Genomic DNA, 15,045 nt, shown 5'->3' with positions numbered 1-15,045 from the left:
AGCGGTCGACAAAACTGAAAGGATCTGCCGATGGATTTTTAGCGTTTCCTTTTTTTGTTTGTAACATTTTCTTAAATTTTACAATATTCAAAATATTGGTAAAAAACCTTAGTTACAAATTTTTCATGGTTTTATAGAAATTAGTGAATTTAATAAATGTTCACGAATTTGAAATAAAATGTTTGTAAATCCGAAAAATGTGGGAATTCAAATAATGTTCGTGAATTTCATAAAAATGTTCAAGAATTTTAAAAATGTTTAATATTTAAAAAATGTTCACGAATGTGATTTTTATGAATTTCAAAATGTTCACTAACTTGAAACCATGTTCATATTAAAAAATTGATCATGAGTTAAAAAATTGTTCATGAACTTATCTTTTTTCATGAATTCAAGTTTTTTCACAAATTGAATTTAAGAAAAATTCATTAATTCAAAATACTTCCATGAATTTCAAAAAGCCTCATGAATTCAGAAAGTGTTCATGAATTTGAAATTTTTTGGGTTAAATATTTGTTAGAATTTAAGAAATGTTCCTGAGTTCAAGAAGTTCTCGCTAATTAAAAAGAAGAAGAGAAATCACTGAGAAAATCTATAAAACCGGTAATGAGTGAAAAATAAAAATGGGAAAAAATGTTTTTGAAATCTCCCAAAACTGGGTGGAATGTTCTAGAAGCTTCCTAAAACCAGCGTTCTACCCGCACGCATCTACTGCTAATGGGCTGACTCATAATAGTGCCTTAGTGAGCGATTACACCCATAGTGAGCGCTATTGGCAATACATATCGCTAGATAGATAGACAAGTCTTAGTGCTAAAGTACTAATTGCGCATCCTTCATAATAGAAAAACAACTTGCCTGATTTAGGAGTGAGATGTCGACAAACTTTTGGACTTGCCATTTACGGCGACTGGCTCTGTGCCACTCCTTCCCTCCTTCCTTCATCCCTCCTATCCTCCTTTGCCCCAGCTCCTCCCCCCATCCCCCGGTCTCCGGCGGCCATGGTGGGCAGTGGTGAGTGGGAGGGATGCCTGAATCTTGTTCTTTCTTGTAGCTGTAGGCTTTCTTTCCTCCCAAATAAACCTGATCTATTTCTTCCTTTCTTGCTTCTCCTGCTTGCGTCTGCAGCCATGGCGTTCGGATAAGGGGTGGTTGGAGATTGCGTGCTAGTCAGGTTGGATGCTCTTGTCTAGGGTTACCCCGATGTGTGGTGATGAGGGCGGTGTTGGTTCCTGGATCTAGAGGATGCCCTTCCCTCATTCATTCTCTTTGTGTGGACATCATGGAGATGGTGCTGGAGGATGGAGATTTGTAGCTCACTGTCTAGGTTCGAGCATATCCTTGATGTCTAGCAAGTGCACAAGGTTTAGTTGTAGATTCTTTGAAGTAAGAATATCGACCCCACAGGGAGCATAGGAAATTGATTTTTCTCTCATCGATATTTTTAATATTGTGCCTGCAAGTTAGTTGCGGTCCAAAGCAAAGTGGAAATATAAGTTTGAAATATTATAAGTGAGTTGTGAACACGGAAATAAAGAGCAAGATTAAAAAAAATGTGCAAGCACAAAATTACGGTATTTTGGAATCAATAGCGCTAAGTTGTTCTCGGGGAGTCCGGATTCCCCTCTATTATGTGTCTAATGTGACCTATGCTACTGCATAGTTCTAGGTTCAGATTCCTAAGCCACTTGTTTCTACAAGTGGGCGGAGCCAAGCATAGATAGGTGCATACATGCAGCAGACCGGTATCACATACACCACCACCGTCCGTCCCCAACCGACTTTAGAACGGTGATTAAGGGTTTCCTCATGAACACAGCTAAAGGCGGTCTCCGTTGATCCCCTATTGCAATGATCGGGGAAGGAGGGAAATAGGTACTATCTGTACAAATAAGCTCGACAAACTCATCTTCACACAAATAATAATGACCTTTCATCCAAAAGAGGCATATGTTGAATGGTCGACTTCACCCAACATGCATCAAGAATATCATTAACATAACATATAAAGAGGATGTAAAATCTATCATCGTTTGGTACCTAAACATACTAGGATTCCTCCATATACCCGAGAACTAGGGAGATTATTCGCATGTAGAGACAATAAGCATCATGGGATGAATTGCGATAAACATGGATGAATCTATGTAATATAAAAATGGATCCATGATGGCTATTGTATTACAAAGAAATTGTGATGGGATGGTGATGGCATAGATGGATGATGTTGATGCCTCCTTGATGGGGGTGATGTCGCGGTGGAGCCCTTCTATCAATTCCCCCTCCGGTTCCCTTCAAGAGGCTAGGGTTCTTCATTTTGAAAGAGTTTATGGTGGCTGTAGGCATATGAGCCTTGATCCGATCGCCCAGAGTAGAAGTACTAGACTAGGAGGCTGCGACAGCAGCTGGCATGACCAGCGGTACGAGCACGCGCGGTCATACCGGACGCCATCATTTGCTCTAGAGCCTTTGCTGCATTTTTTCTTCTCCATTCAATTTCTCCCTTTTATGGTAGTTTTGCTATAATGCCAATTAACACGATTTTTACATCACATCCTTGGCATTCTTTCATTGTGCCCCAAAATACCTCCGTAGATGAAATGCTGGTGAAAAAGAGAAAAGGGTGTGCGGGCATCGTAAAATCCTGAAAATCCTAACACTAAGGTGCAAAAGTAAAAGGTATAAAAAGACGCAAAAATTGGACACATCAATCCACACTTGAGTTTGATGCAGAGCTATACCGCTCATTGCAGAGTGATCGATGGGGAGTCTTCACGGATCTAGTGACTTTTTTGGTCGAAAGGCGGCCACCCCCTTCCCCCGGGCCCAGATGCCTAAAGGGAGGCGGCATAGCTGTTGGGAAACGCAGTAATTTCAAAAAATTTCCTACGCACACGCAAGATCATGGTGATGCATAGCAACAAGAGGGGAAGAATGTTGTCCACGTACCCTTGTAGACCGTAAGCGGAAGCGTTATGACAACGCGGTTGATGTAGTCGTACGTCTTCACGATCGACCGATCCTAGTACCTAAAGTACGGCACCTCCGCGATCTGCACATATTCGGCTCGGTGACGTCCCATGAACTCACGATCCACCAGAGTGTCGAGGGAGAGCTTCGTCAGCACGACAGCGTGATGACGGTGATGATGATGCTACCGGAACAGGGCTTCACCTAAGCACCGCTACGATATGATCGAGGTGGATTATGGTGGAGGGGGCACCGCACACGGCTAAGAGATCAATGATCAACTTGTGTGTCTATGGGGTGCCCCTGGCCACGTATATAAAGGATGGAGGGAGGAGGAGGCCGGCCCTCATAGGGCGCGCCCAAGTGTGGAGTCCTACTAGGACTCCCTAGTCCTAGTAGGATCCTACCTCCCACATGGAATAGGAAAAAGGGAAGGGAGAAGGAGAAGGAAGGAAGGGGGAGCCTCCTTTCCCTAGTCCAATTCATACCAGTCCATGGGAAGGGGCGCGGCCACCCTTGAGGCCTTTCTCTCCTTTCCCGTATGGCCCATTAAGGCCCAATACGAATTCCCGTAACTCTTCGGTACTCCGAAAAATACCCGAATCACTCGGAACCTTTTTGATGTCCGAATATAGCCTTCCAATATATCGATCTTTATGTCTCAACCATTTCGAGACTCCTCGTCATGTCCCCGATCTCATCCGGGACACCGAACAAACTTCGGTACATCAAAACACATAAACACATAATACTGATCATAACCGAACGTTAAGCGTGCGGACCCTACGGGTTTGAGAACTATGTAGACATGACCGAGGCACGTCTCTGGTCAATAACCAATAGCGGAACCTGGATGTTCATATTGGCTCCCACATATTCTACGAAGATCTTTATCGGTCAAACCGCATAACGATATACGTTGTTTCCTTTGTCATCGGTATGTTACTTGGCCAAGATTTGATCGTCGGCATCCTCATACCTAGTTCAATCTCATTACCGGCAAGTATCTTTACTCGTTCTGTAATGCATCATCCCGCGACTAACTCATTAGTCACAATGCTTGCAAGGCTTAGAGTGATGTGCATTACCGAGAGGGCCTAGAGATACCTCTCTGACACACGGAGTGACAAATCCTAATCTCGATCTACGCCAACTTAACAAACATCATCAGAGACACCTGTAGAGCATCGTTATAATCACCCAGTTACGTTGTGACGTTTGATAGCACAGAAGGTATTCCTCCGGTATTCGGGAGTTACATAATCTCATAGTCAGAGAAACATGTATAAGTTATGAAGAATGCAGTAGCAATAAAACTGAATGATCATTATGCTAAGCTAACAGATGGGTCTTGTCCATCACATCATTCTCTAATGATGTGATCCCGTTCATCAAATGACAACACATGTCCATGGCTAGGAAACTTAGCCATCTTTGAGTAACGAGCTAGTCAAGTAGAGGCATACTAGGGACACTCTGTTTGTCTATGTATTCACACATGTACTAAATTTCCGATTAATACAATTCTAGCATGAATAATAAACATTTATCATGATATAAGGAAATATAAATAACAACTTTATTATTGCCTCCAGGGCATATTTCCTTCAATAGCGTCATCTTGGTGGTCGTGGCTATGTGCTTCGTCGGCCTTGTCGCCCCAAGTGGTTTCAAACCCGGTGACAACGAGGTGGAAGCTGAGAGGAGGCCGAGGACCTGATTGTGATTCAATGTCTCGGATTGGGGTCCTTCTTGCAAAGCCAGGGACTTGCTTGTAATTTCTAGTGTATGTTGGGTCCAATTGTAACCATAGTTTTAATATGATTTTATGAATAAAGTTTTGGGATCCTTCGGGATCCCTCTCTTTGTAATTTTTACCTTCTCTACACTAAAATCTGCATCTGCATCTTATTAGTTCCCATCTTGGATCCCAACATGATGTTAAAGCTGAATGCCTATGTATATAGTGCAACACTGAGACCACATAGGTCTAAAGATGACCGCTAAACCAGCATATATAAAAAATATGCAGATGGCAGCAAGCCCACACCAAAAAGTCATTTTCTCCAAATCTATGGCTACTTTTAAAAGCATATTGAAAGTGGAGGGTGTAACAAATAGTGATGATCACAACTTTTCACATTAGCTAGTCATTCTGTTTTCTCTGACTATTGATGCAGTGTAGGTAGATTGTTATGAAGGAGCTACAGAAAACTCCATCAAGAAAATGTCAATAAACTTATGATGATTGTAACCTAGATTAAGCTTAACTAGAAACTACGTAATTTGTAACAGTGGTAAGGGTTTGCTGCATGATTCATGCTCATTAACAAAGCTAGCTTTGGTAAGGTTTAGCTTTGAATATGCTACACGGTTCAACACAACGCGCGAGATGTGACTACTACTTAGAGAGCATTCCTATTCCCGCCCCGATGGTGCGAATAGCGTTGTCAGAGGATGTGTGGAGGTGTGTCTCCGTTCGATCTCGTGAGATTCGGTCGGTGCTGATCTTCTGTGAATCTACTTGGATCCAGTTTTTGTTCGTCTTCGTTCGTGTGATTACAGGTTTGATCTTTACGATCTACAACTCTCTTCAACGGCGATGGTTGCTGTTCTGGTCCTTTGGGACCTTAGTACGATGACTTTCCGACTGTCTACTACAAGTCTACAACAAAATTTGCCCGGCTCCGGTTTGGGAGGGGCGATGACGGCGGCGCACCTTCGGCTCGCTCCAGTGCTTGTAGTCGTCGCTAGGTGGTCCATAGTCCTGGTTGTAATTTTTATTACCACTTGTGTTCTCTCTACTTTCATGATTGATGAATAGATTAAGAATTTCTCTCGTAAAAATAAATAAAAATAAAAATAGAATTCGCGCTAATGTTTGGAAGGAAAGGGTAATATTGTAGTAGTGTCCTAGTAGCACTCATGTATCTTAGACCTTTTATATGATGTGGGGATGAGCGTTCATAGTCAGACTCTGTGGATGTAGCCATATTGATGAATCTTGTTAACTCTGTGTCGTTCCTCGTGTGAGTGCTAGGTCCTTGAATGATCGATGATGTGTCTTGTATTATTCTAATAGGCGAGAATCGCCGAGAGAGAAAGATTGACATGACATAGAAGGAGGGTTCCAGCCATAGAGCACGGCAGTAAGGCCACACATTTCATCGATGGTAGTGTGTAGAGCTGCAACGATGGAGGGGCAATGGATTAACCACATCTCCGGTAATGGAAACATGCTAATCTACCTATATCCATCATAAAATATTAAAGATCGGATCCCGTCAATTAGAGCAACTACAATAGAGTTGAGTCAGCGGGCTATAAGAAATAAACTAATATATTTCTACTTAGTTGGAGAAAAAAAAGGAGAAGAGAAAAGGTAAACGAGCTCTTCACAACTCTAGCACGTGCTCTAGACACTTTGTAAAAATGAAGGGTAGGCCACATAATAAAAAAATAATACACTCTTTTAATCTAGTATTATACATGTTAGCTATAAAATGGACCGTAGATAACATGACACTAATTTTTAGCCAGCAGCTGGCTATACTATTAACCATGCTTAAGATGGCCTGCTAGTTAAGATGGCAGCTGGAGAATCGAATACGAAGTCCCAAGCCTGGGGTAGGTCAACTCTCGGCATTTGCGTCGCCATAACGATCCCAAATATAGCAATAGCATACTCCAAGTGTGTTCCTGTCTGTATATTACAGTACGTGGTCTAATTTCTGAACTTCGAGGACGCGTTAAACCCTAGGTCGCCGCTAGCTGTATCACTAGCTTTAAACCCTAAGAGTAGTATGCAATTAATCTAGGTCAACACTCTCCTTCGCCGTCTACCATAAGATTACTCACCTAGTGGCTATAGCTAGGGGCTAAGCTGGAGCCTTTCTCAAACTGCATCACCGACGATGGACGACGAAGAACGACGTCAGATGGGCGGTCAGAGCTCGGCTCCATCTTCCGCATACCAAGCTCATGTGATTCTACGAGTACCAGTGTTAATGTAATGCATGAACCTTACGGTTAGGGAAGTCACTACTTAAGCAAAAACATTACATCATTTTCTGTTGGTAATTAACAGTAAACACATGCCTTACGTACGGTAAGTGTACTTGCTGTACGTATCTTGTTTTTCTCTATATATCCGCGGTGTTCATGATTCATAATGGTCAAGTGGCATTCATTAAGTGCAATGTCAAAGGATTCCCTGTGATCCACGGCTTCCAGTTCATGCGTGCGTATCGAGTAAAGGCAAGTCGCGTTCTTTCATGTGGTGGAGAGAAAATAATTACAGTAGTTAATCTGTCTGTCAGGAGATGGAATCTCAATCAAGCGTCAGTATACGTATCTTCTGACCCTTCTACAGCTGACCAGTTCTCACCAATTAATTACCGATTAAAGAAAGATATGCACAGATTTGCATGATCGATGAATGCAGTGGCAGTGCAATCAACGATGCATGCTACTGTGATTAGTGAACTTCTCATGGGATCACTCATTCAGTTCACAACCCAAAGCTCCCGCGCCTTCTGCGTGTAAGATCCAACACTCATCATCCATGCATCACCCATGCACCGGTTCCACTACTATATAAACCCACGCAGCCCTCTCTTCTTTCAACACCCAACCCATCTCACACTACACCGAGCTCACTCACAATGGCTACTAGCACTAAGCTTGTAGCTCTTGGCTTTGTTGTTCTCGTGAGCATTGGGTTCACCAATGCTTCGAGGATGCTCGCTAGCTCTTCCAGTTCTGGAGGTGGAAGCGGGGGAGGCGGAGGCGGCTCGTCGAATGGGACTGGGAGTGGATGGGGCCATGGGGCCGGAGGAGGTGGTGGCTTGGGATATGGCGAGAGTGGTGGAGATGCCAATAACAAGTATAACTTTGCCAAGGGAGCTGGTGGAGGAGGGGGGAATGGTGCTGGCGGTGGTTCTCAAGGCGGATCCGGATCCGGTTCCGGCTCTGGCGGTGGCAACGGTGTTGGTTCGAGTGGCTCGGCGTCAGCCCCTAGCGGCAGTGGGTACGCCAACGCTGATGGTCAGGGTGGGGGTGGGGGTGCAGGTGGCGGTGCAAATGGGTCAAGCGGATCTGGAGCTGGAAGTGGTGCTGGCAAAGGAGAAGCTGAGAGTGGCATAGCAATTGCCCCGTCTGTAGCTCCTTCCGCTGGTGGTGTCAGCTACTCTGATGCTGGAGGTGCTGGCACTGGCGGTGGTGGTGGCGACGGTGGAAGTGGAGGTGGTAATGGTGCTGGAGGTGGACAGGCCGCCAGCGATGACACTACTGGAGGCAATGCCAATGGAAGTGGCAGCGGCAACGGTGGTGGCCAAGGTGGAGGTGTAGCTCAAGGTCCAAGCATGGGAGTTGGTTCTGGCTCTGGCATTGGGGGCGGACAGACTGGTAGCACTGGTTCCTATGGTCAAGGCTATGCCACCGGAACCGGTGCTGGAACGGGTGGCGGCGGTGGTGGCAGCAACAATGGTGGGTTCGGCAACGGTGGAGGTAGCGGATCTGGATCCGGCAGTGCCGGATACCCCTAAATTTCCTTTTCGAACAAGCTAGAATCGGAGCCCATCACACATTTCTAGTCTCTTCATTTCACTATTCCACGTCATTTGTGTTTCTTTTCATTCGTAGAGTTTTCACTAGGCGCCTCCTAATAAAGGGCTCCATGATTCCAGTGGATGTATTAAGTAGTTAGTGGAGCAATCTACTAACACGTAATCGCTACCTACGTACGAATACGTTATGTTATGATTTCTGATATGTTTCGTTGTTAGTGTGAGTGCTTGGTTACTCCTTCCGAAGCAATATGCCTAGCTAAGGTTGTCTAAAAACAAAGCTAATGGTTATTCTGGTTGCCTCTAATTTCCTTCTCTGTTAGGGATGGTGGCTGGTTTGGCTAGCGTGGAGTACGTGGCAGTTTTTATGAGAAACGTAAGAAGAAGAAAAAAAGAGAGGACAAAGTGCACAATTACACAGACCCAAAGACCAAAGCACTAGTAGCCCGTGGACGATAATTTAGGCATGCATGTAGGCTCGACGACCTTGCAAAGATCTATATCCGGGTTTTTTTTACATACGGCCTTGATCCAGTTTTTTTTTTGGCGGGGAAAAAGGAATTTATTCCTTAGGTAATAGGGCTATAATTAACTGGCAAGAGTTTCTCAATACAAGATGAACCTTTTTTTAAGCCAAACAGCAGTACACGGCTCAGTATGGTTGTAATTAGCCAGACAATCTGCTACCTTATTCTAAAATCTAGTGAGCTTTTAGGGAATAAACTCCCGTTCAACACACGAGGCATATGCATACTCCGGTCCTGAAATAAGACAACAGAGAGAGGAGGATGGCGACCGCGTGCTCTGGCGATTGCATGGGCGACCCGCGCCCGCTCGTGGCAGCCGCCGCCTCCGCCGGCGCCTCTAGCCCCTGCTCTGCTCCGGTCTCCGCGGCCCCTCCATCCCCGCTGACGCCGGCCACCCCGCTTGAGCCTTCGCCCCGCTCGCCTGCTCCTGTCCCCGCCCCCCGCGTCTGCTGGGCCGATCTCATCAATGAGGAGCCGCTGCCCTCCCCCGCTGGCCACCCCCGCCTCCTACCACCGCTCCCCGTCGCACCGTGTGGCCCAGCCGGGCCGGTGGCTCAGCCCCGCATGTGAGGGGCTCTGCTGCTGGCACGCGGCAGCAGCAGTCGCCGACGCCGCCCTCGAGCTCGACTCGGGCGGAGGGGATGCAAGGCACGGTCTTGCGGAGTGGTGGGGCTCGCCGCCGGCGGGCTTAGACCTAGGGCGTGGTGGGGCGCTCCGACCGGGGCGCCAGCAGCTCGTCTTGGCTTCATCCGGTGGCCGCTCTATGCCCGGTGTTGCCCTCGACACCGCCGACGGCTGGCCTTGGCCCTTCCCCCGCGGCCCCGTTCGTGCGTTCCTCGCCCTTCCGGCCGTTCATCGCCGCCTTTGGGTCCTCCTCGCTTCGTTTTCGATTGTCCTGTCCCCTGCTCTGCCCCTGGCCTACCCATTCTGGTGACCCACCGGCGGCGGCGGCGGCAAAGTCCCGACCCTCGGGGGAAACCCTACAGGTCTCGGGCTCCCTCCGCGCTCTGGGCCGTGCCTCGCTTTCTCGGGGCATCCTGGGCCCCGGCCCAGCCCAAACGCGGCTCCCCCCAGTTGGGCCTCAGTCGCCTCGGCTGGACCGGCCCGTGGATTCTGGGCCATCCCCATTCCCTAGGCCCATGCCGCCGGTGGCCTCGATTTGGCTCCCTCGGGGCTTCCCGTCTACCCCTGTTTCTCCTGCCGCCGCCTCCCCCAACCCAACCCTCCCTACCCTGCTTCCAGCTCGTCGCGCCGCCCTCTCCTCCCTCCCGTCCGGTCTCCGCCGCGGTGCCTCCCCCGCCCCTCCTCCCTCCCCGCGGCCGGCCATGCCCCGTGAATGGGACGACGGCGCGGCCCGGCACAAGCGACGTGCCGAAGACCGACGCGACTCCTCCCGCCCGTCTCCCGATTCACTTCGCCGGGAGGAAGAGCTCCGACGGGAGCTGTAGGAAATCCGCGAGGGCCGCCGCGTCGACCGGCGCTCCCCGACCCACCGTGACGCCCGGGGCCGATCCCGCCCCCCGCCCTGTGGCGTCGGGTGACTGGCGCGCCCGATGTCGCTCTTCGTCCCTGCCCTCACGTCATGGCCGTAGCCCCTCCCCGACCCTGTCGGCGCGCCCTCCTTCTCCTCGTGCTCAGGCTCCGCCATCAACTCCCGCTGCTCGGAAGTATGTACCACCTCACGCGGCCGCCTCTTCGACCCCGCCCACCGCTACCAACCCGGGCGGTGGCCCTTCCCGCAGTCGCCAAGGACCGGCCAAGAAGAAGAAGCGTCGCAGCACGGGCCGTGGCATCCAGCCCACGCTTCCCCGCCGGCCCGGGCACTTCCTCCACCCCGGGCCCCGTCTCTAACCTCCCCCGCCCCTGCTTCAACTGCGGGGTGGCGGGTCACTCGCAAGTCAACTGCGTCAACCCCCACTGCTGCTACCTCTGCAAGGACCCCGGTTATCCAGCCATCCTGTGCCCGGATAGACCGGTCACGTCGGAGCTCATGATGTACTGCCACAACATCGAGGGGCTGGGCTTCTTCCACCTCGAGGTCCCCGACATCCCGCCTCCCACCCCCTCCCTGCAGGCCGTGGTCACTGTGGTCGATGGGGTGGCCTCGCCGGAGATGATTGAGGCCGAGCTCAACCACCTCTACCGCTGCTAATGGGACTGGGTGGTCACCCATGCCGCGGGCCACATCTTCACCGTGGTATTCCCCGACGCCGTCAGCTACGAATACACCACCCATAGTAGCTGGATCACCCTCGCCCTCAATCAGCTTGTCATCGAAATCTTCGAGCCGATCCTTGACGCGACGGCAGTGGACGTCCTCGACACCGCCTGGATTCTCGTGGCCGGCCTCCCCGACATTGCCCGGTCGGAGCCGGTCATCAGCCAGATGTCTCGGATCCTTGGCAAGGTGGTGGTGGTGGACGAGCTCTCCCTCCACAAAGAGGAGGAGGTCCGGGTTAAGGTCAAATGCCTGGACTCCTCCAAGCTCCGTGCCATCGTGCGTGTGTTCTTCAACGACCAAGGTTTCGACCTTCGGATTGCCACCGAGCCTCCCAATCACATCGGCCGCCCGCGCTTCTCTGATGATGGCCCGCCCGGTGCCAACCCGGGGGCCGATGGGGACTACCGTGGTCGCCGCCGCCCTCATGTCCACCGCTCCGAGGACGAGGGGGGCTCGGACGACTCGGCCTCCTACTCCCCGGCCGCCGGGGGCCACGGGCACCAGGCTGCTTTCAGGCCGCTCTCCTCCTCGACGGCTCCTTTGGAGGTGTCGCTGGACCCGGCGGCCGAGACCTCAGAGGCTAGTGATGCCTCCAACGCCGGTCTGGTCGTCTGCCCCGCCTCCTCTCCCTGTTCCCCCGCGATCCCGCCCGTGATGCTCCTGGCTGCGATGCCGCCTCCCGACTCGGCCTCACCGGACCTTCCTCCCGCGGCGTCTCCCGTGGCCATGCTCACGGCCATGGCTACGCCGCCCACGCCTGCTCCGACGGCTCCCCCGCGGCTGCCCTGCCTCCCCCGCTCCGCTGGCGCCACTACCGCCGGTGGACTCGGCGCCCCTCGCCCCCGCACTGGCGCTGCCTGCGACATGCTCGTCCTCGACCTCGCTGCTCCCTCACTTCACCGGACCGATGTTCCAACTCCTCCCCGCGGATGTCCCCAGCGTGGATGGGGAGACTCGGGTGACCATGGCCGTGGCCCCCCAGCCTCCCCCTCTGCGGTCCGTGGCCTACACCTGCCGCGCCCGGTCTGCCTCCTCCCCGGTGACTGCCTCCCGTTGGAGCGCTCGCCTCGACGCGGCGCGCCCCGAGGACGGCCTGGTCCTGCCCATTCGTGCTCGGGCGAAGCTCCGTGCTGCGGCTCGGAACCTGGAGCCAGGTACACCCGCAGTCCCTCCTCTGCTACAACTTGCTTGTTCTCTGCTCTTGAGTCTGCCCCTCTTGGTCATCTTCTGAAGGCCGCGACCGATTCCGAATCATCTTCAGGGGGAGGTGGCTCCTCCCCTAGTTCAGATCGAGGCCATTAGGGCCCGTGAGATTCTCGACGGTAGACTAGCGGAAGCCCGTGCGGCTCTGCTCTCACCCTCGCCCCTGCGCCTGCCGAGGAGGCCCCCACCTCGAAGGACCAGTGGCCTCCTCCCGCTAGCTGCCGCCGACCTTCATGGTCGCACTCGGTCTCAGACCGCCGCCCTCCGCGCCCAAAGTGCTTCCCGTGTCCTGGGGTCAAGCAGCCCCCAATGGATGCCTGATGCGCGCCCTCTTCTGAAACATCCACGGTTTCGGCCATGATGGCCGGTGCCGCCAACTCGTTGAGTACATGCGTGAGGAACACATTGACATCGTCGCCATCCAAGAAACCATGCGCACTGAGTTCTCCCTCCCCGAGCTCGATCATCTTAGCTCCCACCTCTTCGCCTGGCATTGGCTCCCTTCTAGTGGGAGCACTGGCCATTCCGGTGGCATCCTGTTAGGTGTTAAGGATGCCACCTTCGAGGTGAGAAGCATGGACCGAGGTCAGTTCTTTGTTAGTATGCAGGGGCGGAGCCAGGATTTGAATATGAGGGGGGCGAAGAGGCCAATACCAAGAAATCGTATATAACATATATAAAAGGCGATTATAGACGTCTTTTAGATATATATCACCGGGATCAAATTGCAATGACATATACTCCCTCTGTTTCTTTATCTAAGGTGCATTTTTTATAATTCAAAAGAAAATGACACTTTTATTACTATAAAAATAACTCTAGACGGCAAAACATATCAAACAAATCAACAGTATCACTCTCGGAATATATAGCAAACTGAAAAGTAAATATTAGAACTTTATCTTGACGTATAGTTGTTATATAACTTTAAACATTGTAGTAAGAAATGTAACAATAACATTACCTAGTAATTTGCATAGTCTAGTTGTATGTTGGATATACCTTCAGATTTGGTCTAGCTATGACAATATGAGTTATGGGACTGGATAGTATAGGATTTGATACTGACCGAGAAGCAACAACTGCTTCATTGGGATGAGCCGGTGATGACGGTTGGAGGAGACACAAGAACGAAAGGGCAGAGCTTCCTTATGTGGCTGATGGCAACGCGGAAATGCCCTAGCGCGCGCAGGCGATCGATCCCAAAATCAAAACAGAAATACTAACAATTAGACTAAGGTTTGGATTCATAAAAAGAAATTACTGCCAATAGCTACAATCAGATGCGGAGTATTATTGATATACACTACTACCTACTTGTATCCATAGGCTGGCCTCCTGGCGCGTAGCTGTATAGCATTGTGGTGAGCGACGACGGCGACCATCTACAGTGCGATTGATCTGATCGATAGCATTAGGGCTAGGACCTGGCTCGACCAGCAAAACAATTAAACACATGAGACAGACCACGATCGTACATGGGCTACTAGGCTGAGTCTGATGCGTACTAATTACAGGATAAATCACCTGGGCCATCATTAGTCAAGTCATTACTCGGCCATTAGCAGACGTAATACACTACCAGAAATTTTCAAGGGCGAGTGTTGGGGATATGATTACTGGAGGTAAACCGGTTAGGAGTGGCCGGGTTAGCTCCATGAAGATAGAAGTCCATGAAGACATGAGGATGGTGGTGCTTTAAGAAGGCCCAAGGCCCAAAGGCGGGTTAAGGCCTTTAGATGTAAACTGACTCTTTCATGTAACTTGTATTGTAAGTTAGAGGAATAGAGACCGAGCTGGACATGTTTATGATCCGGCCTCGGGACTCTGTAAACCAGCGGGCGTCGACCTATGTATATAAAGGGACGACCCGACAGCGGTTTAAGGACGACAGACAACAACTCGAGAGCCAGGCAAGCGGATTCGCTCCCTGGTCATCGAAACCCTAGCAATACCAATCACAAACTAGACGTAGGCTTTACCTTCATTGAAGGGGCCGAACTAGTATAAAATCCCTCGTGTCCCTTGTCCGCTTTAACCCCTTTAAGCTAACCCATAGAGATGGCTCCACGACTAAGTCCTTTCACGAGGACATCTGCCGTGACAAACCCACGACAGTTGACGCCCACCATGGGGCTATCGCATAGTGGTTTTGAGTTCTTGAAGGGCAGCTTTGATGGACTCAAGGGATACGCTGTTGGCCGGATGACAAAGAGTCGTCGCGGCAAGCTCTACATCGACAACGCAGGATGGGATCCCGAGGCCAGTTCAATCGAATATGGGTACCGGGTCCAGTTCAATCGGCAAGATCGGCGAACCAGGCCCTGAGCCGGACACCTGCACCGACATCATCGAGACGGCTCAGCGTGCAAGTCCTTCCCCGGTTCAGCCCGCAACAAGGCATGTTTTCATAGGTGCCATCCATGGGGCGGAATATGAGGATGGACCGGCATCTAATGGAGAAACTGTTGTCTGCTCTGATGACGAGTCTTCAACCGGAGAGACCGAATCGCTGTATCAGTTGCAGGACGGCCGGATTAGTGGAGGTTCCGATGGC

General features: G+C 50.5%; 1 protein-coding gene across 1 annotated transcript; it reads left to right on the top strand.

Moving 5' to 3' along the window:
* The first annotated feature begins 7,579 nt into the window (after window positions 1-7,579).
* LOC123187805 (glycine-rich cell wall structural protein 2) lies at window positions 7,580-8,742 on the top strand. Its single transcript, XM_044599752.1, has one exon. It carries the CDS (start codon window positions 7,635-7,637, stop codon window positions 8,514-8,516), a length of 882 nt encoding a protein of 293 aa, XP_044455687.1. The 5' UTR covers window positions 7,580-7,634; the 3' UTR covers window positions 8,517-8,742.
* The last annotated feature ends 6,303 nt before the right edge of the window (window positions 8,743-15,045 follow it).

The sequence above is a fragment of the Triticum aestivum genome, chromosome 2A (genome assembly GCF_018294505.1).
Source record: "Triticum aestivum cultivar Chinese Spring chromosome 2A, IWGSC CS RefSeq v2.1, whole genome shotgun sequence".
NCBI lineage: Eukaryota > Viridiplantae > Streptophyta > Magnoliopsida > Poales > Poaceae > Triticum > Triticum aestivum.
Note: the sequence above shows the minus strand (reverse complement) of the source record. Positions and strands in the feature narration are given on the sequence as shown.